The 24,788-nt window shown below is 34.5% G+C and overlaps 5 protein-coding genes across 10 annotated transcripts in view; 3 read left to right on the top strand and 2 right to left on the bottom strand.

Annotated features, from left to right (window-relative positions):
• The first annotated feature begins 268 nt into the window (after window positions 1–268).
• Window positions 269–2,235, top strand: LOC107013636 (probable N-acetyltransferase HLS1). The gene is made up of 3 exons (XM_015213503.2): window positions 269–486; window positions 573–721; window positions 1,233–2,235. Exons 1-3 carry the CDS (start codon window positions 298–300, stop codon window positions 2,092–2,094), a joined length of 1,200 nt encoding a protein of 399 aa, XP_015068989.1. The 5' UTR covers window positions 269–297; the 3' UTR covers window positions 2,095–2,235.
• Window positions 2,236–5,170: 2,935 nt separating this feature from the next.
• On the top strand, window positions 5,171–11,370 carry LOC107012434 (putative cyclic nucleotide-gated ion channel 8). Of its 4 annotated transcripts, none has more exons than XM_027915788.1 (8): window positions 5,171–5,222; window positions 6,010–6,151; window positions 6,495–7,062; window positions 7,792–8,004; window positions 8,713–9,014; window positions 9,500–9,611; window positions 10,134–10,370; window positions 10,499–11,370. In XM_027915788.1, exons 2-8 carry the CDS (start codon window positions 6,096–6,098, stop codon window positions 11,081–11,083), a joined length of 2,073 nt encoding a protein of 690 aa, XP_027771589.1. In that variant the 5' UTR covers window positions 5,171–5,222; window positions 6,010–6,095; the 3' UTR covers window positions 11,084–11,370. The 4 variants fall into 4 exon arrangements, with proteins under 4 accessions (XP_027771589.1, XP_027771591.1, XP_027771592.1 ...); XM_027915790.1 differs by having other exon boundaries at window positions 5,194–5,222; window positions 6,015–6,151; XM_027915791.1 differs by lacking the exon at window positions 5,171–5,222 and adding an exon at window positions 5,460–5,881.
• A 657-nt stretch (window positions 11,371–12,027) lies between these two features.
• Window positions 12,028–14,626, bottom strand: LOC107012433 (putative pentatricopeptide repeat-containing protein At3g15930). The gene has a single exon (XM_015212283.2). It carries the CDS (start codon window positions 14,584–14,586, stop codon window positions 12,328–12,330), a length of 2,259 nt encoding a protein of 752 aa, XP_015067769.1. The 5' UTR covers window positions 14,587–14,626; the 3' UTR covers window positions 12,028–12,327.
• Window positions 14,627–14,739: 113 nt separating this feature from the next.
• On the bottom strand, window positions 14,740–18,537 carry LOC107012435 (zinc finger BED domain-containing protein DAYSLEEPER-like). Its single transcript, XM_015212286.2, has 2 exons — window positions 18,296–18,537; window positions 14,740–16,916 (listed from the first exon to the last, which is right to left on the bottom strand). Exon 2 carries the CDS (start codon window positions 16,901–16,903, stop codon window positions 14,870–14,872), a length of 2,034 nt encoding a protein of 677 aa, XP_015067772.1. The 5' UTR covers window positions 16,904–16,916; window positions 18,296–18,537; the 3' UTR covers window positions 14,740–14,869.
• A 3,106-nt stretch (window positions 18,538–21,643) lies between these two features.
• Window positions 21,644–24,788, top strand: part of LOC107014377 (PX domain-containing protein EREX) — a 6,925-nt gene continuing 3,780 nt past the window's right edge. Inside the window, exons 1-6 of one of the 3 annotated variants that reach the window (XM_015214260.2) lie at window positions 21,644–22,037; window positions 22,588–22,698; window positions 23,021–23,119; window positions 23,289–23,375; window positions 23,543–23,651; window positions 23,810–24,465. In XM_015214260.2, coding sequence (XP_015069746.1) covers window positions 21,771–22,037; window positions 22,588–22,698; window positions 23,021–23,119; window positions 23,289–23,375; window positions 23,543–23,651; window positions 23,810–24,465 — 1,329 coding nt within the window. In that variant the 5' untranslated portion in view covers window positions 21,644–21,770. Of the gene's footprint in view, window positions 22,044–22,587; window positions 22,699–22,950; window positions 23,120–23,288; window positions 23,376–23,542; window positions 23,652–23,809; window positions 24,466–24,788 lie in introns of those variants that run through there. The other 2 variants (XM_015214259.2, XM_015214261.2) reach the window with 2 other exon arrangements.

The raw sequence follows: 24,788 nt of genomic DNA, 5'->3' as shown, positions 1-24,788 counted from the left end.
TTTTAGAAATCTAACCTAAAATCTATTGTCAAACAAATATTTAAAAACAAACTTTTACTAAAATTCCCAAAGAATTTATTCAATCCAACAAAAGCTCCTCCAAAACCGGTGATGTTGCCATGTCATGAGTTCGTAGGTCCTACTTACTTTAATTAACATGAAATAATTAAAGGACCAAAATATAGTACAAGCTTTAGGTATATATATATAGGATGATATAAGATCAAATTTTATTAGCAGATCAATCCATATTATAGATAACAAACATTTCTTCACTCTAGCTATATTATTAGGTGAATGTCTCTAAATACCAATAAAAAAACAGAAATTGTTGTAAGACAATATGATGAAGAGAAGGATAAGTTGGCTGTGGAAGAATTGGAAGGACAGTGTGATTTTGGACAACGAGGGCAACCATCGTTGTTTACTGATCTCATGGGTGACCCCATTAGTCGTATTCGCAATCTCCCTTTACATGTTATGTTGGTACGTTGTAATTATTTTATCTGTTTCAATTTATGTTATGTGTCATGATGATTCGTTTAATTTCTCTTACACTTGTTACGATTCAGGTAGCTGAATATGGCAACAATGGAGAAATTGTTGGGGTAATTCGAGGTTGTATAAAGACTGTGACTAGAGGAAATAGAGGCTCAACACCATGTCCAGTTTATGTAAAAATTGCTTATATTCTTGGACTGCGTGTTTCATCTCACCACAGGTACGAGTCTATCGTTAAAAGTAAAATATTATTTTATACTATTAGGTCACTCAAAATATCGTTGGAATATTAGAATCTATACTATAAATCTTAAAGGATCGCACATACAAATGTGAAAACAACAACGACAAATGATATGCTTTCCAACTATATACCCAATTAACTTCATAATCTACGCAAAAATGATGCTCTTTTTAACAGTATTTTATGAGAAATTACGTCGTTATCAGAACATATTCATATTTGAATAAGTTAAAATATGCATGGGCCAAATTAAAGTACCTTTAATTTAGCTTTTACAAACATCAATAGGAGACTCCCAAAATGACTAGAACAATGCAAAAAAAAAAATGTCTCCTACTTTTTTTTAGACTTTAATTCAATTATATATACAAAGTCGTCGTCTTTACATGTTTTATTTTCCATCACACCTTTTTTTTTTCTAAACTATAGTGTATATTCAAATATATTGATTTATCTTTTTTTTTTTTTTGTTATCTCTAAAATTTAGGAGACTTGGCATTGGAACAAAACTAGTTGAAAACTTAGAAGAATGGAGCAAAATCAATGGAGCAAAATATGCTTATATGGCTACTGATAGTAACAACGAAGCATCGATAAAATTATTCATATCGAAATGCAACTACGCGAAATTTCGCACTCCTTCTGTGTTGGTTCAACCAGTTCATGCTCATTACAAGCCGGTTGCATCTGACATTGCTATCGTACGAGTCTCACCACAACTCTCTGAGTCATTCTATCGACGTATTTTCGCGAATTCTGAGTTTTTCCCTAAAGATATTGATCATATTCTAGACAACAAGCTTAATTTTGGTACTTTCATGGCTGTACCCAAAAAAACACTCTTAAATTGGGATCCAAAAAGTGGATGTTTTCCACAAACTTTTGCTATACTAAGCGTGTGGAATACAAAGGAAGTTTATAAGTTACAAGTAAGAGGCGTATCGTCGTTAAAATATGCTTGTTGCTTAGGGACTAGGGTTTTGGACTCATGGATGCCATGGTTAAGGGTTCCATCCATACCTAATCTATTTAAAATGTTTGGTTTTTATTTGTTGTATGGAATTCATATGGAAGGTAAAGATGGTCCAAGACTTATGAAGTCGCTTTACGCGTTTGCGCATAATATGGGGAGGAATGATAAAGAGTGTCGTTTGTTGGTGTCTGAAGTTGGTTTTGATGATCCTATTAAAGAGGCTATACCACGATGGAACAAGTTTTCATGGGGAGATTTATGGTGTATGAAGAAACTTGATGTTAATGAATTATTATCTATGGACGATGATAATTGGATGGAGTCTCAAGTTTCGAATTCTTCATCAGTTATTTTCGTTGATCCGCGTGACTTTTAAAAACTTATTAGGGTTGCATGGAGTTTTAGATAAGCTTATATAGAATGAGCAATTGTATATTCCAACCAACAAAACAATGACTACCTCTTAGTTTTCAAAACAATTCAGAGTCGATTATATCATACTATTTTCTTATTAGAATGTCCTTTTTTTTTTTTAATATTTAGAAAAATCTTTTTAGTTTAATATCTTGAATGACATGTTTGTGAAAATCTCATGACATATTTCACACTAGAAATGTAAAAAAGAAAAAAATTCCCTCAAAATTCCTTTTTTATGTCGTATAAATTGAAATGTAGTAACTAAAAGAAAACCTTTTTTTTTCCTAAGGGAAAATTGTGCTTTTAAGTATTTTAAATGTTGCTATTCTGATTGTAAATTAATATGCACTTTTTTTTGATAGTTATGGAATCTGAATTATCACTGAGGAGTTTCAAAATATAAAAAGTTAAACACATGAATTAGTCGAAATAGATTTAAAATATTTTATTTATATGTAAATAATTTTATTTTCTATTGATAAGCTGGCTTTGATTCTGACTTTGACTTTTGAATTTTGATCTCTCTTACTCGTAAAATCAAATGAACTATAATTACTAAAACTATTTAATGTGATAGCTCTAAAATAATATAATTAAACATGATATATTCTTTTTTATATGAAAGGATAAAAAAACACACATACCAGTCAACTACTAATAATCAAATACCTTTAGTCAAATATCACAAGAATCCAAAATTAAAATTTAGTTAAAGAGGATCAAATAAAAGAATTATTTTGATCTTATGGTTAAAATTGTGGAGATAAAAAAATATGGGAATAATATGGAATAACTAATGGTCCCTAAAGACTAAAGATATTAGCATTTTTAAAACTTTCGGCTTAAAGAGTAAAGACCAAACGGCGCTGGGATTAATTAATTAATTAATTAATTAAACAACAAAATTATACTAATGACAGCAGGAATCTAGCCACGCGTTAGCTTTAGAACTTTAATTTTATCATCGCATATAATCATCAAATTACAACCCTTTCTAGCTTAACAACTGATCAACCATTTAGCACTAATCTACAATTAATAATGATAACCACGTTCTACCCACTTACTTATAATTAACTCATCATGTTACTACAATTTCTTCCCTTTTTACCTCTTCTTAAGTTTTAAGATTATATTCTATCAAAAACAATTTTGCATATTTATTATAATCACGATAAAAGGGTGAGATTTATATACATACAATATATTTCGCATATAAAATTATACTGAATTTATTATTATTGTTGCAATAAATATCTAATGATGTAAAATATAGATATGCTTAGGACTTAGTCATGCATAAAACGTAAATTTCATACATATACACGTAGTGTACAGTGTGCATGGTATCATATAGTATATGAAATGTGTATTTATATGACTACTCTATAAATGTGATTTAATTACGCCAGTTGATAGTTGTACTAGCTAATTATCAACTACTTATATATACTCAGAATTTATAATATTCAATGCGACGCACTAAATGTCGATTAAATATTTGGTTTTCTGTTAAGTCATATAGCTATCTTTTAGTAGTATTAGTTTTACATATACTCTTAAATAAATACTTTGAAAATTGTGTTACGGAACTGTTATTTTATAAAGATTACATATATCATATTATGTCATGTTAACAAATTAGATCTCATTCTTATCAACGTGGATTGCAGTAAGATAGTTATATATATTTTTTCATTTTTAATCAGAGATATTCAGAGATAACGCTGAAGATTTATGAAAAAAATTATTGAAATCGCGGCCTATAACACGCTATCCAAATTAGTTAAGATAACTTGCCACATTAACTCTTGCGCATCGTCCTATATTGCAGTATTGCACTGCTGTCCAGGCTTGGCGATACTTGTATCTCACAAATTTTATTCTTTAAAATCGTCGTATTGTTTTCCTTTGAATTGACTTAAAAAAGTAGATTTTAAGTCAAAAATAAAAGGAAAAAATACTTAAATATTTATGTCATACATCTATATCTTCCTCTCGGATCTATCACTCTCTTTTCGCTGATACATCCATATCTTCCTCTCGGATTTATACCTTCTCTCTTTGATACATCCATCCCCTCTCTGATACATCCCTTCCTTATGTATCCGGATGATCTATCCCCTCTCTGATACATCCCTTCCTTATGTATCCGGATGATCTATCCCCTCTCTGATACATCCCTTCCCTATCGGACATATCCCTCTTCTATGTATCTGGATGTCTGCTGATGCATCCGAAATTCTAGTATCTGGAATCCATAAATTTTAAGGAATACTTGTTATTTGGAAAATAGTAGGGAAATAATATAACTAGCATTTAATACTATGAAATTTACGTAAATTATAATAAAAATTCAAACTTAAATAACTATTAAGTAAAAAAAAATAATCAGTAGGGCAGGCTTACTTTTGATTTTTTAACTTATTTTAAGTTGTTTTCATCTTATCAACCATTTTCTAACTTATTTTAAGTCATTTTTTTGACTTATGAAATTATTTTTATATTTATTAAACACTTTCAAAATAAAAAATTGACTAAAAAAAATAGATTTGACCAATTTTTAAGTTAATCCAACCACCCTCTAAATCTTATTTTCAAAACTCCAATAATTATGGTAGATTTAAATTCTTTACTCTAGAAGATAAAAAAAAAATTTAATTGTGATAAATGTTTTAGCCTCTCATAAGAAAAATCTAAGACACAGAACATGAGTGGCATCAAATGTGTCAATTGGGGTTTGACCATGTGTAATGTTTCAAATTATTTTTTTTCTTTCATATTTATTAATTAATAAAGTTTTTTTTTTCCTTTTAGATTTCGTTGAAATGGAGGAAAAATGTAATGGAGAGGAGTCGAGTCCAAAAATTTTCCGGCCTTAATTTCAAGAAGAAAGCGGAACGTTGTTTAAAATAATTCGTTATAACAAAAATTCCTTTACTTTTCTTCCCTTTTTTATTCCCTTCCTCTCTTTCTTCTTTTCACTTTTCTTCCAACCTCCAAAAAAAAAAAAAAACTACTTCTTTTCTAAATATTCTCCTGCATTTTTTTTTATTCATTTTGTAAATTAAAATCGTCAACGTTCAAGTAAGTTCCATTATTTTACCCTTCTCCCTCCAATTTTTTTTAAATTTTTTGGCTTCAATTTGGTGATGATGATCTTGTTTCTATTTGAGAGGGGGAAATTTAAATAATTTTGTTTTTCTACTTTTCATACACAAACACAAATTTTTTAGTCGTACAATTGTTTAAAAGAAGATATAATTATAAGAAATTGTACTAATTTATTAAATTGTTTATTTTTTCTTGTTACGTATGCATGCATGCATAACGAATTTTGAGACCTTTTTTTCTCATTGTCATTAATCATCTAGCTATAGCTATATATCTGTTTCTTCCTGTTCACATTTTTTTTTTTGGTTGTTGAGGAAATGGAAAATAGTGGATTTTCGAAAGGAAAAAAAACGAAATTCTGAAATTTATAGGTGTTGTGTTTCATTTTATTTTTTGTTTTGTTTTTTATTGACGAAATGCAATTCATCCGCATGAAACCAATTGACATAGGCTATAGACAGAGAGGATGAAAGAAAGATCGTAAGAATTTGTGTTGGAACTATTGGAATTGGTCAATGTTATGGATGGTTATTTACTTGTTGTTAACAGTATTCTACTAAGGGACGGAGTCAGGTAGAGGCAAGGGTTTCAGTCACACCCTATTTGACGGAAAACTACACTATTGATAAAGAGTATCTACATTAGATAAATTCTCTTGGTTTCGTCGTACATTTATTTCTTTCGTAGTTGAACCTCCTTAATGAAAATTCTGGATCCTCCACCTGAATCTACTGACACCTTGTTTTGTATCAAATTAAAGTGCAGTCAAAACGTACGTATTTGATGTGGCCATATGCCTGATGTTTTGATGAACTCCTTCACTCTCTATGCAAGAGATTTTATACAATGTTTGGTAATTACAAGTCGCAGATTATTGGAGGACAAAAAGAAAAGTTTGTAAGGTATGCTTTCAAAATCTCTGTAACATTCACATATTTCATCTCTGTTCAGTCCAATAATGTAGATGAGGGTTTTTAACCCAAGTTGCTTCGACTTTTCACTTTCAGTGCTGTAAATTGCTGCATTAGGCAGCTAGTGTATTCTATATGTGTTTTCTTGTCTTTAAAACACATATTGCACACTGATACTTTGAAGAATGTTAAAGTAATTACTGGATGTAGTATTATCACTTCAATTGTTTTATAGTCATATGGTTTTGAGACAGCCTCTACACCCCTGATTAAATTCCTGAAATGAACTAGTTGTCTATTGTAAGTCAGAATAAGATTTCCTTGTTTCTTGCAGGTTAGAGGACGCTAACTCTGACATATCGTTTAAGTCTGATATGGCTGGAAGGACAAAGTATGGATTTAATATAGAGGGTCATGCAACCAACCCATCCAAGTCAATAAAACTGGGTGTAAAAAGAGGATCTGAGGGACTAGTGACATTTGGTAGAACACTGAAATCTGGCGTTACCCGAGCAGTTTTTCCAGAAGATTTGAGAGTTTCAGATAAAAGGATATTTGATCCTCAAGACAAGTCTCTCCTGTTCTGGAATAGGTTATTGGTCATATCATGTATTTTGGCAGTATCTATTGATCCTCTATTTCTCTACCTTCCTGTTTTTAAGGATGAAGGGAAGTGTCTCCACATAGATGAAAGTTTAGCAACGATAGTAAGTTGGATGCGGACAGCAGTTGATCTCTTTTACCTTATCCGCATGGTTCTCCAATTTCGAACAGCTTTTATTGCTCCATCTTCCCGTGTTTTTGGGCGAGGTGAACTTGTAATAGATCCCAAGCAAATAGCAACCAGATACCTCAGCCGTTACTTTGTAGTGGATTTCTTTTCCATTCTTCCTGCACCGCAGGTTCCTACTATACCTCTGACTATGTAACAACTCATGTGCTTATTCAACATTCAGCAACCATTTGGGTAAACAGTTTTCTCTTTGGAGCTCTCTTTAAGGAGAGCCTTGGCATTACTAGTAAAATTGCTACCATGTGACCAAAAGGTCACGGGTTCGAGCTGTGGAAACAACCTCTTGCGAAAATGCAGGATAAAGTTGCGTATAATAGACCCTTGTGGTACGGCCCTTCCCCGGACCCCACAGTGCACCACGCTTTGCTATATACATATCTTCGGAACACACACTCTCTCTCAGACACACTGTGACAGTGACAGGCTTACACACACATGCAGATAGTGAGGAAAATATGCATATAATCTATTTTAGCAATTGTTACAACAGTATATACATAATACCTATTTTTCTCTATGCACCTTTTATTCCAGCAATAGAGACACACACAAATAGAAAGTTTAGAGGGGGACATGCATATAAGTACTGGCAGTCACAGTAGACAGATAATATCTATTCTTCTCCGTGCACCTTTTGTTTCTTCGTCTGAATGCTAATGCCCTCTTTCTAAAATCACATAAGACCATTTTCCATTGTTATTTTTTATCTAATTAAAATTAAGAAAAAAGAAACATCTTGATCTCTTAATGAAAGCTTCAACAATAATTTTACGATTGTTTCTTTCTACAAAAGTGGTATTTGTTTGATTTATGCCTTCTAGTCCATTTTCTTCTTCAGATTGTGATATGGAGATATCTTGGTGGATCAAGAGGTTCAGATGTATTGATTACAAAGACATTATTATCGTACATCATCCTCATTCAATATATTCCTAGATTTTTGCGGTTTATTCCATTAAGTTCGGATTTGAAAAAGACTGCAGGGGTGTTTGCAGAAACTGCTTGGGCTGGTGCTGCATATTATCTGTTGTGGTTTGTTCTAGCTAGTCATGTAAGTAACTTTTCAAGTTTGTTCATTAATGCATTTAATAGTACTCTTTTGTGCTTTCGCAAATTTCTCTTCATATTTGTCCGATAAGGTTTTGACATAAAATGACCAGTCATTACATACGGTAAGAACGTTATAGTAGCAAGATGAAACATCCTGCTAACATATTCTAAAGGAGCCCATTAGTATTTAGTGAAGCTTAGATTTTTGTCAAAATTCTTATTAAAAGACCATTTAGTGGTAGTTGATTTTCCACTCTGCTCTTTTATGGTCCCTTGCCTAGAATATGAAAATTCTGCGACAATTGTATATGGTATCTTAAAAAATGATCATTCACAATATACCCTTCCCTTTTCTAGATTTCATAGTTTAAATAGCTTTCTGTCACGTACAGATAGTATTTGTTATAGGACATCATTTGGGCCACTGCAAGGCAATCTTTTCATCTCCTCAATGACCATGAGTAGTACATCACTCTTACCTATTCCCCCACTTCAATGGGTAGATTGGATCCTTTTATTTCCTTTTCCTTTCAGCATCTTTGTTTTATAATCTGAGCTGTTAACTAGAATTTCATCAGTTATTGGTATTTGATTATTTATGGTAATAAGAGAAGCTAAGGTAACTCCGGTTAAATAATCAACGAGTCTCAAACATGATCAGAAGGCCAGAACCCAGAAATGCTTAAAGTTTGTTGTTTGTGATATGTAGATATTTGGGGCCATCTGGTACCTGTTAGCTGTCGAACGCAAAGATACATGTTGGAATGAAGCATGTACCGAAAATGACCAGTGCAAAGATAAATTATCTTATCTGTATTGTTCACGAGAAGGAAACTTCAATTTGACAGAATGGCAAAACATTGGCAAGAGTGTTCTTGATGAAAAATGTGCTGAGGAGGAGAAATTTTCATATGGAATATATGCAAGAGCTGTAACAACTAATGTTCTTGACACTGAAGATTTCGTGATCAAATATTGTTTCTGTTTGTGGTGGGGCTTGCAGAATTTGAGGTAAAACTTCAGCTATATGATGCACCTAATTATATTGTTCCATTTTCCCTCCTTTTTTACACTCTGTCTTTAGTTAATAATATTTGTCTGCCTCAAAGATCTTCCCGATTTCTGTGTGAAAATTATGTTACTCCACATTGAAACTAACCGTCTACTTTTAGTTCAACAAAAGGTAAAAATTTGAAAGCTATCGAGGTGTCATCAAAGTTTGTTTTCTTAGTTTACTACTCCATTGAGTGGCAATAGTATGGTTAGAAAGCAAGAGGTTTATGTGGAAGTGCGCTGTCTATAATTCACGACGAAATGATGTTCTGTTGCTTTCCTTTATTGAGGTAGCTTTTGATTTGTCCTAGAACAGGGTTTTATTGATGCTCTTGGAATCGTGATTTTCCCTGTTCTGATGGGGGCGTTCACGAGAGTCAGAAAATCACCCTTTGGATAATGCCTTTGTGACCTTTAACTTGTTTAAATTTCATTATTTACAGCACACTTGGTCAGGGGCTTGAGACCAGTACCTATACGAAGGAAAATCTCTTTTCAATAATATTGGCCATTTCTGGACTCTTACTATTTGCTCTTCTCATTGGAAACATGCAGGTGAGTAGATTAAAGACGCCCTCTTTACGTTTTCTTTTTTGGCAGGCAACTTTTTTCTCAAGGTTAATGTTGCCAGATTCTGTAGAAGATGATGCAGAATAGTATATAAGTTTTCATTGTGATACTTCTTTTATTCTTTTAATTTTTTTTTTTTGAAGGTCAAAGCTAGTAATATTTTGAACAGGTCTCATACCTCCTTTTTATCATTTATCCTTCTAATAGTATTGTTTAGTCAGAGTAGATAAAATTTGGTATTTTCCCTCCCATATTTTTTCTAATTCAGACTGGTTCAAACAATAAAAATGGAGGGCTCTCATAATTGAGCGTGTTACTTCCTAAACAAATGGAAGAAATGATTTATAACAACCTATTGATTGCTTGATTAAGGAAATGCTTGTATATAGTAAGCTCCAGGAACATGTAAATTCTTTAACGAGTACAGGTAGTGCTTGTTAGGTTAGAGAAGTATTTAAGTTCATATATTATAATTGTGCTTATACTTTGGCTTTGTGTACCCTACAGACCTATCTTCAGTCTCTAACAGTACGACTTGAGGAGATGAGGGTCAAAAGGCGTGACTCAGAGCAGTGGATGCATCACAGAGTACTTCCTCCTGAGCTAAGGGAGAGAGTTCGACGTTACGATCAGTACAAATGGTTGGAAACTAGAGGAGTAGATGAAGAGAGTTTGGTGCAAAATCTGCCCAAAGATCTTAGGAGGGATATTAAGCGGCATCTCTGTCTGAATTTGGTTAGAAGGGTAAGTACTCTTATCTTGTTGATAGCTCAAGTTCACATTGTTGGGCATGATGTGAAGTACTTTTTTATATGTTCGAAACCTTGATGTGAAATTTGATGTAAAAATATTGTGAATGATACATTTTGCAGGTGCCCTTGTTTGAGAACATGGATGAGAGAATGCTTGACGCCATATGTGAGAGATTGAAACCAAGTTTATGCACCGAAAGAACATATATAGTTAGAGAAGGAGATCCAGTTGGTGAAATGATGTTTATAATCCGTGGTCGCCTAGAAAGTGTAACAACTGATGGTGGGAGAAGTGGATTCTTCAACAGAGGTATCTTGAAAGAAAATGACTTCTGTGGTGAGGAGCTGCTAACATGGGCATTGGATCCGAAATCCGGGTCTAACTTGCCGCCATCAACTAGGACAGTCAAGGCTTTGACAGAAGTAGAGGCATTTGCCTTAGAGGCAGAAGAAGTGAAGTACATTACATCACAGTTCAGGCGGTTGCAGAGTCGACAGGTACAGCACACTTTTAGGTTTTACTCGCAGCAATGGAGAACCTGGGCTGCCAGCTTCATACAAGCTGCATGGCGCCGGCATACAAAAAGGAAAATTGCAGAACTTCGTCAAATTGAGGAAATGGAAGAGGACGGATTTAATGAGAACGATGATGGAGAAACTGAGTTTACTCCAATGCTGCACAAATCTCCGGAGAGACCATATTAGTCTCTTCACATTTTTGCTGCTAATCCTATTTGGAGTTCACAGGCATTAGAGCTCAAGTTCTAGAGGTTTTGAGACTGGCTTTAGTGTCCATAATCCAGACCAAGTCAAGATGACATTTTTTGTTATGAGTGTTTGAATTTTAAATATTAGAGAATTGTTTTGGGATTGCTGTAAGAGATTTAGTTTTGTGTATTCAAAGTGTCTCAATTTTGTAAAGGAACAGTTAATACAACTAAATTATATTATTTTCTTGTCCAAAGGGAACGTATTCCCTATGGAAAAGGCAATTGCTATGTCTTCTTTACTTCTATATTTTCTTTTTCTAACTGCTTTGATATGTGTTACTTGACTGGATCTGAAACTATTTTGTGGATATCTGATGACTGGAACTTTTTCTCTTTAAAGGCTGGGGAAGCATTATATTAAAGAACGTTGTTGATTCAACGAGTTGGGTAATTATTCCGTACCTAATTTCTCCACCACGGGGGTATGTATCTGTAAGCTTCCACCGCCGTTCTCTTCTTTCTGTAACCAACTTTTTCTTGTAGCTCAGTTCTACTGCTTAACTACGCCATGCAGAAGATGCTTCTAAATCAAATCTTCTTCGAACCAAGTTGCTGTCTGCAGTAAGGGAACAAGGTATTAGTCTAATGAGAAATGATTCAATAGGAGAAGTTGACTGACCTATTTCATATTTCTTCAAATAATATGTCATTTGAATAATGGGGCTAATCACAGATATAAAACAGACTATTAAAGTAGTAAACTAAGGAGGTGACCTTGTAGCCTCTTCTGAGAAATTCAAGGGAACTTCCTTTCTTCCCCTGAAGTCCTAGTTCTCTCAATAGTTCTTCCTTAGTCTGACTCAAAGAATAATAGCTTCTTAGCAACCATAAAAATTATAAGAAACTTGATAGACCAAAGAGCATATGACAGATGCATTACCTCTCCCAGGGTGAAGCGAATGGCACTCTCTGCTATACAAGAAAAAGAACCATCTGCAACCAGAAAGGACTATAAATATGGGTATCGCCTGGAGAAGGGTGGTGCCAACGAAGAGGGATGAGCTTGCCACAGTGACAAGGCTGCCTGTATGCAGCCATGACACAATGGCTGGCTGATGCCTTTTTTTGGAGGGACAAATACAATGAAGGGAAATATAACTGACTCGAAATTTGAGGACAAGGCATTTTCTTGGGAAGAATAATCAATTATGAAAAATGTAAAACAAAAATTATAGAGGATCACCAATAATCTTTACAAGAGCATGAACCTTGTACAAAATGGTGGAATCTGGTCCTGTCTCTAATAATTAGTTTTCGATTGTAACGTTTTGATATTAACTTTGCTACATGGTGGCAATCTGTACATATTCTAAGGTTTTTCACTATCCTAATAGTAAATCCAGGTTCAGAATTGATTAGAGCAAATGCAATTGCCAACTTCTCACTGTGTCGATTAATGGAGTTCTCTTTCTCCTCTTCTCCTATGTCAAGAGAAATCTCTGAAGTATCTGGAACATAACCAGAAAATTTTAGTTCTCCAATCAACTCAGCCAACTTCGAATATATGCTTTTAGATTGAGGATGAGACTGATCCCCTGCAACGAATTCATGAACAATTCCATGCATCTCTATCAGACTACAACCTGGTGTCTTCTTGATCCCGCGATCTGTCATTATTCTTCTTGTTTCGCGCAAGTTATCCCATTTTTTGCAAGCTGCATATATATTACACAAGAGAACATAGACAGCCCCGTTTCCAGGCTCTAGCTGAAGAAGTTGTTGAGCTGCAATTTCAGCCATTTGAACATCCTTGTGAATTCTGCAAGCACCAAGAAGAGCTCCCCAAACAATTGAATTTGGTTTCACTGGCATTCTCATTATAACTTCATAAGCTCCCTCCAAACGCCCTGCTCGACCAAGAAGATCAACCAGACAGCCATAATGTATAACATTAGGTTGAATGCCATGCTGAGAGGCCATGTTAGCGAAGAAGCTTTTTCCTTCTTCTACCAGACCCATATGAGTACAAGCACTAAGAACACCAATGTAAGTCACGTCATCCGGTGTTTCTGAAGCTCTCAGCATCTCAAAGAACATATCTAGAGCTTCTCTCTCATGCCCATTAGATGCAAGACCGATAATCATGGCCGTCCACGTGAATTTGTCCCTACAAGGCATTTGAGTAAACATCACCAATGCCTTCTCCACATTCCCACACTTAAAGTACATGTCTATGACAGCATTACCGAGGTGTATGTCTATATTAATTTTGTGCTTGTCAATGTAAGTCTTGATCCACTCTCCAAGTTCAAGAGCCCCAAGATGTGCACAGGTGGTAAGGATGCTAACCATAGTGAACTCATCTGGTTGTATCTTTGCTGCTTGCATTTCACGGAAGAGCATCAACACATCTTTAAATCGGTTTTCTTTGACATATCCATCCATCATCGCTGTCCAAGAAATATTATCCCTCTTTGGCATCTGATTAAAATATATCCGAGCCACATCAACTTGTCCAATGTTCACGAAACCTTTGACAATTATGGTCCATGATATAACATCTTTATGCTTCATGCTCTGAAATAGGCCAAGTGCAACATCCATCTTTCCAGAACTCGCATACAGGTCAACTATAGCATTGTCCAACACTAAACTAGACTGTACCTTATAGTCCTTAACATATTGATGAACTCGGTTGCCAGTATCTAAATCCTTAAGCTGCGAAAGAGCTGATATCACTGAGATGAGAGTTACTGAAGTAGGCTGCAATTGCTTCTCCTCCATTGCATAGAAGAGTTTCCTTGACTCTCCGAATTGCTTGGACCTGTTGTACCCCGAAATCATAGAATTCCAAATAAGTATATCACTTTTAGCACTCAAATCAAATACCCCACGAGCCATATCAACTTGCCCACACAAACAGTACACATGAATCAAAGCATGATGAACAAACTCATTTAACTCAAACCCGAATTTACATATATGAGCATGCACACGTTTCCCTAATTTCAACGATACTTCACGAGTAAAACCCTTGAGCAAGAAAGGAAACGTATAATTATCTGGTTTCACATTGTTATTTAACATCTCTCTGTAAATTGACACTCCATCTCGGGGACTATTTTCTCTTGAATAGCCCTTGATCATTGTATTCCAAATGAACACTCCTCGTTCAGGCATTATGTCAAACACAGAACGAGCATATTTCATATCACCTGATTCATTGTTAGAACAAAAGGTTATCATATTGGAGCAGAGTTTAGGATCAGAAATAAGGCCTTTTTGGATTATTACCGACTGAATCTGTCTAAGTTGGTCCATGGATTTGCACTTCTCTATGAGACTCTGCAAGGGTAAATGGATTTCTGGAGACAAATGAAGATGAGCAAGCTGGAAAACTTGATTTGGACATTGTGAAGCTAATAAGAAGACACCTTTTCCATGCAAAGTATATGTCAAGTTAGAGAGTCCCCTGAGAGAGCTTAACATCATATTCATATTCTGATTTCACTATCAAATAAATAGATATTTATTCATTTTTTACAATCAAAACAGATTGTTTTTTTTTTTCCTTCAATCACTAGCTTTTATGTATTTTCCTACTTTTCTAAAAAAGCAACGCAAGAGATGTAAAGAGTGAATTTTCCTATGTATAAAGTTGGTGAAAGAATATGAATTTCATTGATCTATACGCCTTTGTGTGCACAAAACTGTTTGCTATAAAGGGGTAATCAAAAGAAAATAAAGAAGCAACTACACCAATAAATCTTTACTAATAAATCTAATACTCCACTTTAACTGTAGCGTCTGGAGTTCCATATGGGGGTTCCCAAGATTCATATTGAAGCCAATCCTTGGAACAACTGAGAGCCTCAATAGTTATGGGTCTCAATGAACTTCGGTGTCTATCCAAATCTCGCGATACAGTGTCAAACACAGAATCCGGAGTGACAGTGCAGACTGGGATGGATAAAATATCAGATGCCATTTTGGAGAGAGTAGGGTACTTGCATCTGTTAATTCTCCACCAACCCAAAACATCAAAATCTTGTGAGCGAGGCATCAGAGATTCTTCAAGATACTGATCTAACTCTGTTTTCATCTGCTGATTGTTAATAATGTCAAGATAGACCTCAAAATCTGGAAATGCGTCACCATTAGTAGCAAGGAAACTATCTTCCTGAGAGAATTCTGATTTTATTACAAAATTGTCATTTGCTTCGTCTACAAAACTAGCCGGAGGCGGAGGAAGTGATTGCACAATGTAATCACAAAAAACTTCATGCACTCCCTCATCGACAATCTTGATCCAAGTTTCAGCTTCTTCACCGTAGATCTTGTTAAAAGTGAATTCAACTAACTTCATCTTGAACCTAGGATCCATAACAACAGCAACTGCTAAAACCAGGTTGCAATCATTCCAGTATTCATTAAACTTCTCCTGCAATGGTCTAGTCAAATCTCTTATGAAACGATCCTGGCTACGGGCTGCCTGCATCAGGTCAAGCTGGATTTTCCACACTTCATGAAATAACACATCGGCTGTTGAGTACGTCGGGGAAGTTAAGAGGTTGGCTGCATCAAAGAAAAGCTTCAGGTATTCACAGAGAATTTCGGCCTGTTTCCACTCATCCATTGTAGGTGTCACCTTATAATCAGGATCAGAAGTATCCAAGCAAGAAAATACTTCTTTCAGCTCAGACGCAGTCATCAGCATTTGATATGTGGTATCCCATTTGGTTTGGTCATCCACAATGAGCTCCTTTGCACTGGGAACTTGAAGTTGTCTCTTGAGCTCCAAAAACTTTTCTTCATGGGCATCTGCTGTTTTAACGAACTTAACACTTTGGCGGACCTTCTCGACAATTGCTCTCATGTAATGTAATGCATACTGTGCAAGATCGCTCAGAACACGAGCACAACAACTACCAATAATTAGCTGACCGTTGAGAATATTTACTCCCTTGATCGATAGTAGATGTCCCAGGTTTTTTCTGACATTGACATTTGCAACAGATTGATCAAGAGTTAGCGTGAATAGCTTCGTCTCTAAACACCAATCTGTCAAACATGCGGCAACAGCATGATTGAAGGCAATGTCTGAATCAGGAAAAGGCACCATGATAACATTGAGAAGTCGGCACCGCAATTTCCAATCACTGTCAACAAAGTATCCTGTTATGAAGACATAACCTAAGTTTTGATCTGAAGTTCTCAAATTGAGTGTCAGACTAACACGTCCAGGAATTGCACCAATAATGTTCAAAAGGTTTTGCTTTTCTCCCAGGTAAATGTTAAAAATATGCTCTTGTATGGTATCAACACTCACTGAACTAAACAAAGGCTGAAGATTTTGCACAAACTTATTAAAACCCGAGTGCTCCACCATCTCAAGTGGATAGTCATGCTGAATTATCATTTTTGCAATATCATAGTAGCAACGGGCTTGATCAAATGGGACACTTGTTGGTCCAGGATTAGCTCTGTACCGCTTTCTTGACTTACCAGTAGCCCCAGCAGAACCATTAGTTGGCGCAGCAGAGTTAAATGAGGTTAATTGATTCTTGTCCTGGTTCGTCCGACCCACCGGGCAAATACCCAAGGCAATATGCCGCTTGAGGTGGCTGGTGCCTGCTAACTTTGAACCACTAATATAGGCAAATGACTTCTTGCACTTCTTACAACAGGCCCTGGTACAGTCTGCACCAATTCTTTCGATTGTGAAATGCTCCCAAACTATGGACTTCTTCCGCCTAAACTTATTCGGTTGTGCCTCTGAATCAGCTATCTCATTGAGAGTAGTTAGGGTATCCATAGTAACTCCCTGCCTGCAAAGCAAACAAAATATCTATGAAGATACTTTATCATCAGTTTAAATAAGTTCATTAATCGAATTGCGCGACTAGAAAATGTCTTAAATGCCGCCTTTTCTTTGAGTTTTTATGGTACATTATCATTGAAGTTACTCACCAGTTATACAAGGATAATATAAAAAAATAAGGTAAGAAAGTTCAGAGCCTTTCAGGGCATACAACAAATGTTTTAGAATACATGAATGGAAGCAATACTTCAATATATGCAAGTCTTTCTCAGGCATAAACAATGCAACAGTATTGAATTCAACAATGTAAATGAACCAACACAGCAGTGATGCAATATGTTTCAAGGATTTAGACAAGTCTTTCTCAGGCATAAGATGAATATTACTGAATATGAAAGGATGGACGATAAGTCGTGCATTGAAGTTTATCCAACAATTATTTATTACCAAACACAATAAGCTAGTTAATTACAAGGCAAATTCAACAACGTGCCGAATTACAGAGACGATTAAAAAGTAAGGCTGAAGATGCATTTCTATAATTGGATCTACAGGTTTCTCCTCTCCAAAAGAAAGGAGAAATAAGAAGTCGGGTAGGGGAGGAGGGACAAGCATGCTCAATCGTATGATTGACAAGTAGCAAACAACTGTTTTTCTCTCTTTCTGTGGGGGGAGGGGGGAAGTGCTTTTTGTCACTATTTATGAGTTATATAGGGTATTCCCACTTTGGAAAACAGAACCTTTGTTGTAGAGGCAAATCCCAATGTCTCTGCTGAGATTTGAACCTAAGACCTCGTGGCCACACCCTTGGGTGCCCAGATATATCAAGTTCCTTTAGGAAATCTCAACATTACACCCTTACATGGACTTGGTGGCCATGGTCTTACTCCCAATGGAACTCAATACCCATGATACAAACTTCTCTTAAGTACATGAGAAAAAACAATTCTAAAGCCCTAAGAAAAGTATAAAATTAAAATACTAGAATCCTGCGCTTGAAGACGAACACACACAAAGACACCATTTTTTTAAAAAAAAAAGAACAAGATCATATGATGAAAGCATACTTCTTTTTTCTACCATAATTCATTCTAGTTCATATACTCTTCTAGCCCCGAATGCTCCTTTACAGAAAGGAATGGAAACCCCCAATTTACATCATGGTTTTTCAGGTGCACAAAACACGCTTCCCAGAATCAAAAAGAAATAAAAAAAAGTGAACTCCAAGACGATCGGAATGTAGAGAAAAGATACATTGGAATGAATGAATAAACAACATGAAAATCTTGTATCTTTCAAATTATACACACATAAAAATCGGATAAACTAACACATACATAAACGAAACTAACTAATTCCACAATCAAAACTAAACAAAAAACTTACTTTAAACAACTTCGCAAACGAATGCTGAATCAAAAACCTCTGTTTGTATCGCAGGGTTTAGGGTTTATCGTTTATCGTTTATGATTACTTTTTTAATCGTAAATTCAAGAAAATTTTCTGGAGGGAGAAGACGATGACGAAGAACAAGGTGGACTTGAAAGCCTTGAACTTTTGATGTTCAAAGCTCAAAACCCTAATGGCCTTTTTACGCTTGCCGCTACAAGGTTTTAGGCCTACGAACAGTGGATTGTGAGCTTTGTTGAGGTTTTAAGGTCCATTATATATACTCTGTTTTTTTTTTGGTGTGTATACGCCGCCCGCCGCGTTTCAGCCAATGAGAACCCTGTATTTTTTTGTTGGGACCCACGTTTTCTTTTTCCTAGTCAGCTACATATTGTATTTGTTTCACTATTTTTGGTTACTACTTTTATTTTTTGGTTCTTTTTTGTCGAACAAGAATCCTTAAACTTATAGTATTGTTATTTGAAGAAAATGGGTGATTGCAAGTACTTTATTTCCTTTTTTGTATCGACTTCTGAATGAAATAACATAGGTGTGTGTTAATAAATATTTAGTGATAGTTTAGGTAGAAAATTCACTCGATTATTTAGATATGAAACTCACTCGCGTATCTAATTGTTCAGATATGAATCTTATTCGCGTATCTAATTGTTCAGATATGAATCTTATTCGCGTATTTAATTGTTCAGATATGAATCTCACTCGCACATCTGATTGTTTAGATATGAAACTCAAAAAAGTATACATACGTTAAGTCTAATTATAAGTAATAGATGTAGAGAGAGAAAAAATTACCGTTAAAATTAGGGCATAGACAATGTATTATGCACTAATAAAAACAAACAAATCAACCGAAAGAAAAAGTGTCGCAAAAACATTGAGTATACTCTTAGCCTTATCCACAAAACACAATTAATGAAGATAACTGAGTGTTATCGTAGATTGGACGCATAAAAATTGTTCATATCGAAGAAGGTCATTAATTGTACGAGGTTCGAGAACGGTTGTGTGATCTTGGAGTTCGATTATCTACGACACTTGTAATGAATCATTCATTAGAAAAATTGATCATTGATCATTCAGAAAGTAAACTATATGAAGAATTAAAAACACATGAGCTCGTAATGAAAAAATCCTACCAAATCAAAAAATGAAATACTTATAAAATGGGCAAGGTCCATAGACTATCTAATTTTATGTGACAAATATATATGGAAGTACACACAATAATTTCGATCAAAAATATTTCAATTCGCTATAGGTTTGTGATTTGTGATTCTTTTTTTAAAAAATGTTTGGTAGTAACAATTATTTTACAAAAAAAAAATTGATTGAAAGTGAAAAATTAGTCACAATTACAATTATATATTATTTGCTTGAATTAACAGTTAAATATCGTTACTATTACTTTTAATACCGAATTTTCATCCAAATACTTTCTATATCTCTTATATTATTATTACTAGTTTCTGATAACGTGCGTTGCACGTTTGTCCCTTACTATCATTACAATTTTTTTATTTATTTAGAAGTGAGTTATAAGGTATAGATATTGAAATTAACAATATTAATTTTACTATTTATTTTTTATTCATTAAAATAAATCATAAAATAGAATGGTGCATTTGCTATCAAACCAGAAATATGTGAATCATGACTGTAAAATATGTTATGAATTCATGATAGAAAAATAATAATAAATGTATCTAATGCCTTTAATGAAATAACAAAGGCGCGAACAAATTTATCAGAAATATAAATTTCAATTACATATTTTGCATTTTCTATAAAGAACATAAACATCGAAACTTAACAACAATACGATAAGATTGTCTTGAGAATGCACTTACTTGTGATAAGTCCATGGATCTATATATGGGTATATTTTATTGTATTTACATGAAATATAACACTATTTGTGTTAGTTTTTGATGATATGATGTTTTCAAAGAGTAAAAATAATTAATATCTTTTAGTTTTCAAATTTAATTTTTAATAAACAGAAAATAAACTAACAAAATAAAAAAAAAAACAGACGAACCAATAATAATATTATAAACATGCTTGTGATGAGTCATATATAATTTGAAGGAAAAAATATTACAAATTCAAACTGAAGAGAAAATAATATCTAATACATACTAAGATTAAAATATGTTCTCTAACTAAGATCTTAATCTTCAATCACCCAAAAATTAAATAGGAGAAGGAAAGACTCTTGTAAGAGAAATGATGATGTATACAATTTAAAAGCCTATATGTGAAAATAAGAGAATAAATATATTGCATATAAAAAATTATAGCTGCGAAAAATACCATGTGTGATTCTCAAAGGTAAAATTATTTTACTATTACCTGTAAATTATATACTTTCATCATATTTATTGTTGAAATTTCACCTTTTCAAAAACAAAAAACAAGTTAAGAAAAAAAAAGTAAAAAGGGTAAAAAGTAACAAATAAAGACTAATAAAATAGAGAAAGGAAAAAAGCCAGTGAATATCTTGATTGAAACTGCGTTATAGAAATACTCGGATAAATCAATATACCTTGAATTTCAAGAACATTTCAAATTGCATCATATATAAATCTAAGAAGAGGCATATTCTACAATAAGAGGAGGGGGGGGGGGGGTTAGAAGAAAACAACAACAAAAAAATAGTGTTAAAAATTTGAAACCTTTCAGTTTCAAAAAAGAAAAATGATGAAGGGCAGCGGATATGGAGGACTATGAGATTTCTAGGAACACAAAATCAGTTTCTCACCGTTGTCGCTGTCGAGAAATCACTGCAGACATCACACTTCATATGTTCTTCATGATTGTCTTAAAGTCTTCGATTTCTTAACTAAAATAGCGTTCCCATATCTTTCATGCCTTTTGAAATGTATATGAAGATGAAATGATTTACTTAATGATGAAACATAGTTTCTTTATTTACCTGAAGAAAGTCATTATTCACTTGAAGAAAAGATTTATTATTTTCAATTGCCTTTTCGTTTACCCTATTCATGATTATTTAAATGTTAACTGTTGTCTTTTCAATTATCTTAATTATTGTAATTGAAGTGTGAATTTATTTTTCAGGTCATTAAAAATGAAAATATTATGCTTTTATTTTCATATAATGTTATATATATTCAAATAATGTTCAAGTGAAGGGCAAATTTGTAATTCAATTTTGAGCTAAAGAACTTCCCACTTATAATATAATATGATTTTTTAGAGAATATTTTCTATTTATCAATAAAAAAGTGAAAATTATTTTTCATTAAAACGAATAAAATATTTTTGCACAGAACAATTTCGGTCGTATAAAAGACACGATTAGCTAGTAGGTACGCTTCATCGACAGAATCAGGACCGTTAGTTCGCCAGTTGAAGTTAGAAAATTAACGCGACGAGAGGCCGTGACGGACCGGCGAGAGAGCTGCCGGAGCAGAGTGTAAGGTTTGAAATGTACAAATATAAAATGGACGCTTTGTTACCTGAGATGAACCTCTACGGTAATTACTCATATCTGGATTCGGGATTTAACGATCCCTCTTTCATCGAATCCCTTTCGCTTTCTCACACTTCGTCAATCGTCAACGATGATTTGCTACCGGAGTGGATTTCTTCATCGGCTGACAAAGCTAGCAAAGGTCGAAAGAGTCCACCAAAGCACCGGCACGACGGGACCTCGCCGCTTCCTTTAGGGATGGATTGGAGTTCTCCCCCTCGCGTATGGGTAAAAATAGTCATTTGACAGCTGTGTTTTTCAATTGTTACTTACTTTGTGACTGAATTCATTTTCTTTGTGCTATTTGATGATTAAATAGTACTCAATCAGTTTGAATTATACCAACATTCATGTATATAAATGATAATGATGCATCACCGTTTGTAGCACACTTGAAAAATTATAGATTATGTTTGTGTGCATACACGGGTTTATGTTGTCATCATATACTATGTAGCTGTTACTTGACTGATAACATGGACATTTCACTTTATCTTGATTAGCAGTACCAATCTAAATACTGGTTTTCGAAACAGTAGTTCAATGCTAAAATCTTACGGAAACCTGGACAAACTATTGTTAGTTTGATCTGTTATATTTGAAGATTCTATTGACAGTTTAATCTGATTTGCAGTATGTCTAATCTGTTACTAATACATATGGGTCCATGATTAGTCATGAAGAAAAGCTTGAAGAGATTATCTAGACTTTAATTTTTTGTTACAAGATCTTCCAGTGCATGTTCAGATGAGCTCTCCCTTATTTTACACAGGATGGACATGATACCATTTGGCCACATGATTCTCATACAGGATGGAGTTATTGTGCCACTATTCCTTCTTGGACTATCTCTTTACGCCCCAGAGGTTCAGCTACTGTAGTGGTATTTCCCTGTGAATTTTTGAGTCAGGATCCTTTAATGCATTAAGCACAGTAAAAGGAATAAGCTATATTCAACAATACCAATTTTTATTTTTATTTTTAAAAAAGGAAAAAGCTATATTCGCGTTGAAATGGGCTGTTATTTCCAACCATGATTGGAGTTTCCTTTACAATCTTGAAGTGTTTTTTCCTCCTTTTTAATGGTGAGCTGTACCTGGTCCAGTGGAGATTACTATAGTCTATTTTCTTTCAGGAACAAAAAGAAGCTAACTTGGATGACTTGTTATTTCTTGCTTGAGTTATTGAAATTCGTACTGGAACAGTTTTATAGGGTTCAAATTGGTTTACGATCACCTGATGGGTTCACAACCACGCGAGAGATACTACGAAGATTTAGTGATTTTTTAAAGCTATCTTCAAAGGTAAGCTAGTTTCTTTGAGATCATGCATAGGCCATATTGTAACAAGTAGGGCAATATTTCTTCTATGGATTCAGTAAGAACTGATCGGTTCTTGGACTGAATCTTCATACGTACAATGTATAGTATAAGTTGATCCATATGATTACTTCACACCTTTCGTTTGTTGCAGCTGAAGAAAGAATTTCCAAAGAAAAAGTTGCCCCCTGCTCCTTCAAAGGAACTTCTGAGAATGCAAAGCCATGAACTTTTGGAAGAAGTTAGTAGCATTCTATTTCTATTGTTTTCTTTTATTTCAATTATAATTGCATGATGGCATCATAACTTGAAATTTTTAATTGAGGAATGCACTGGTATAATAGGTCAGTGATAGTTCTTTAGTATGAACTCGATCTTTGCTATGTGCTCAAGTTGATTTCATCTCAGCGTAGGTGTTTATTGGAGGATTGGATGATGAAAGTATTGTCTGACATCGAGTTATCAAGAAGTGCCTCCATAGGGATCTTTCTTGAACTTGAAGCAGCTGCAAGGTCATGTAGGTGTCACCTTGCTGCTTGATAAATTCTTGTGCTTTTTCCTTGTACTTTCACCAAACACTTGAAAGTGGTCTAATCAACCCAGTATGCTATGATTTATCAAGCAAAGCTTAGTTGAATTAGTCTAAACCTTTTTTCCCTTTTATGAACTTTTCAGCATTCTATGAATTGAATCAGAACGTTGCAGATGTGAATTCATCCATCAGTGTAGCTCCATCTATTCAATTCATGAATAGTTCAGATGTTTCTTTACTTGCTGGTTCATCATCAATTGCTTCTGATTGCGGCAATGATTCTGCTTATGGAACCCCTGAGCTGGGATCTCCAATGGAGGGCATGAGCCAGTTCCATGAACGTGACAATGCAGCAATTTACCAGGGCTTCACCCATTCAGGGGAAGTAATTTCTGAGGATGCCGGGATGAAACATCGTGACAGCAAGCCAATGAAGGATTCTGAACAAGGGAACCAGGAAAATCATTTGAAAATGCCCTCCACAGGAAGTGAGAATGATGTTTCCACCAAGAGAGTCACAGATAGTGTTCATGTCAAACGGACTCTCGAACCTGATATTTCTACTGAATTAATCTCAGACATTTCAAATTTGTTGAAGCTTGAACCATTGAGGAACACCTCACAAGACCATGCTGAAGGTGCTGATTTACAAGTTGTTATTCAATTGGATGGACAAAACAAATTGAATAGAATTCTCAGTACTATGCAACTGAGGCTGGCCACAGCAAAAACTGACATTGAGGATCTCCTGTCGAGATTAAATCAAGAGCTTGCTGTGAAACAGTACCTTGCCACAAAGGTATGGATCCTAGTTCAAATTCTGCAATTTAAACGTGCATTGGTACATTTATTTCTTCAGAGCTGCACAAACCTTGCAGTATGTAAAATTGAGATTAGGGTGTGTTTGGTATTGGCGAAAAACATTTTCCAGAAAATGTTTTCCAATTTTCCTATGTTGTTTTGGTTGTCAAAATGTTTGGAAAATAGTTTCTCTAGGAAAACAAGTTCCATAAAAATGAAGAAAATGACTTTCCCAATGGAAGTAGGGAAAACAAGTTGCATAAGTGGCATTCTAAGTTTATCATCTCCTTCCACCCACCCACCCAATCCCCCCACCCCCAA

Source organism: Solanum pennellii, chromosome 3 (genome assembly GCF_001406875.1).
Source record: "Solanum pennellii chromosome 3, SPENNV200".
In the NCBI taxonomy this organism is placed as follows: Eukaryota; Viridiplantae; Streptophyta; class Magnoliopsida; order Solanales; family Solanaceae; genus Solanum; species Solanum pennellii.
Note: the sequence above shows the minus strand (reverse complement) of the source record. Positions and strands in the feature narration are given on the sequence as shown.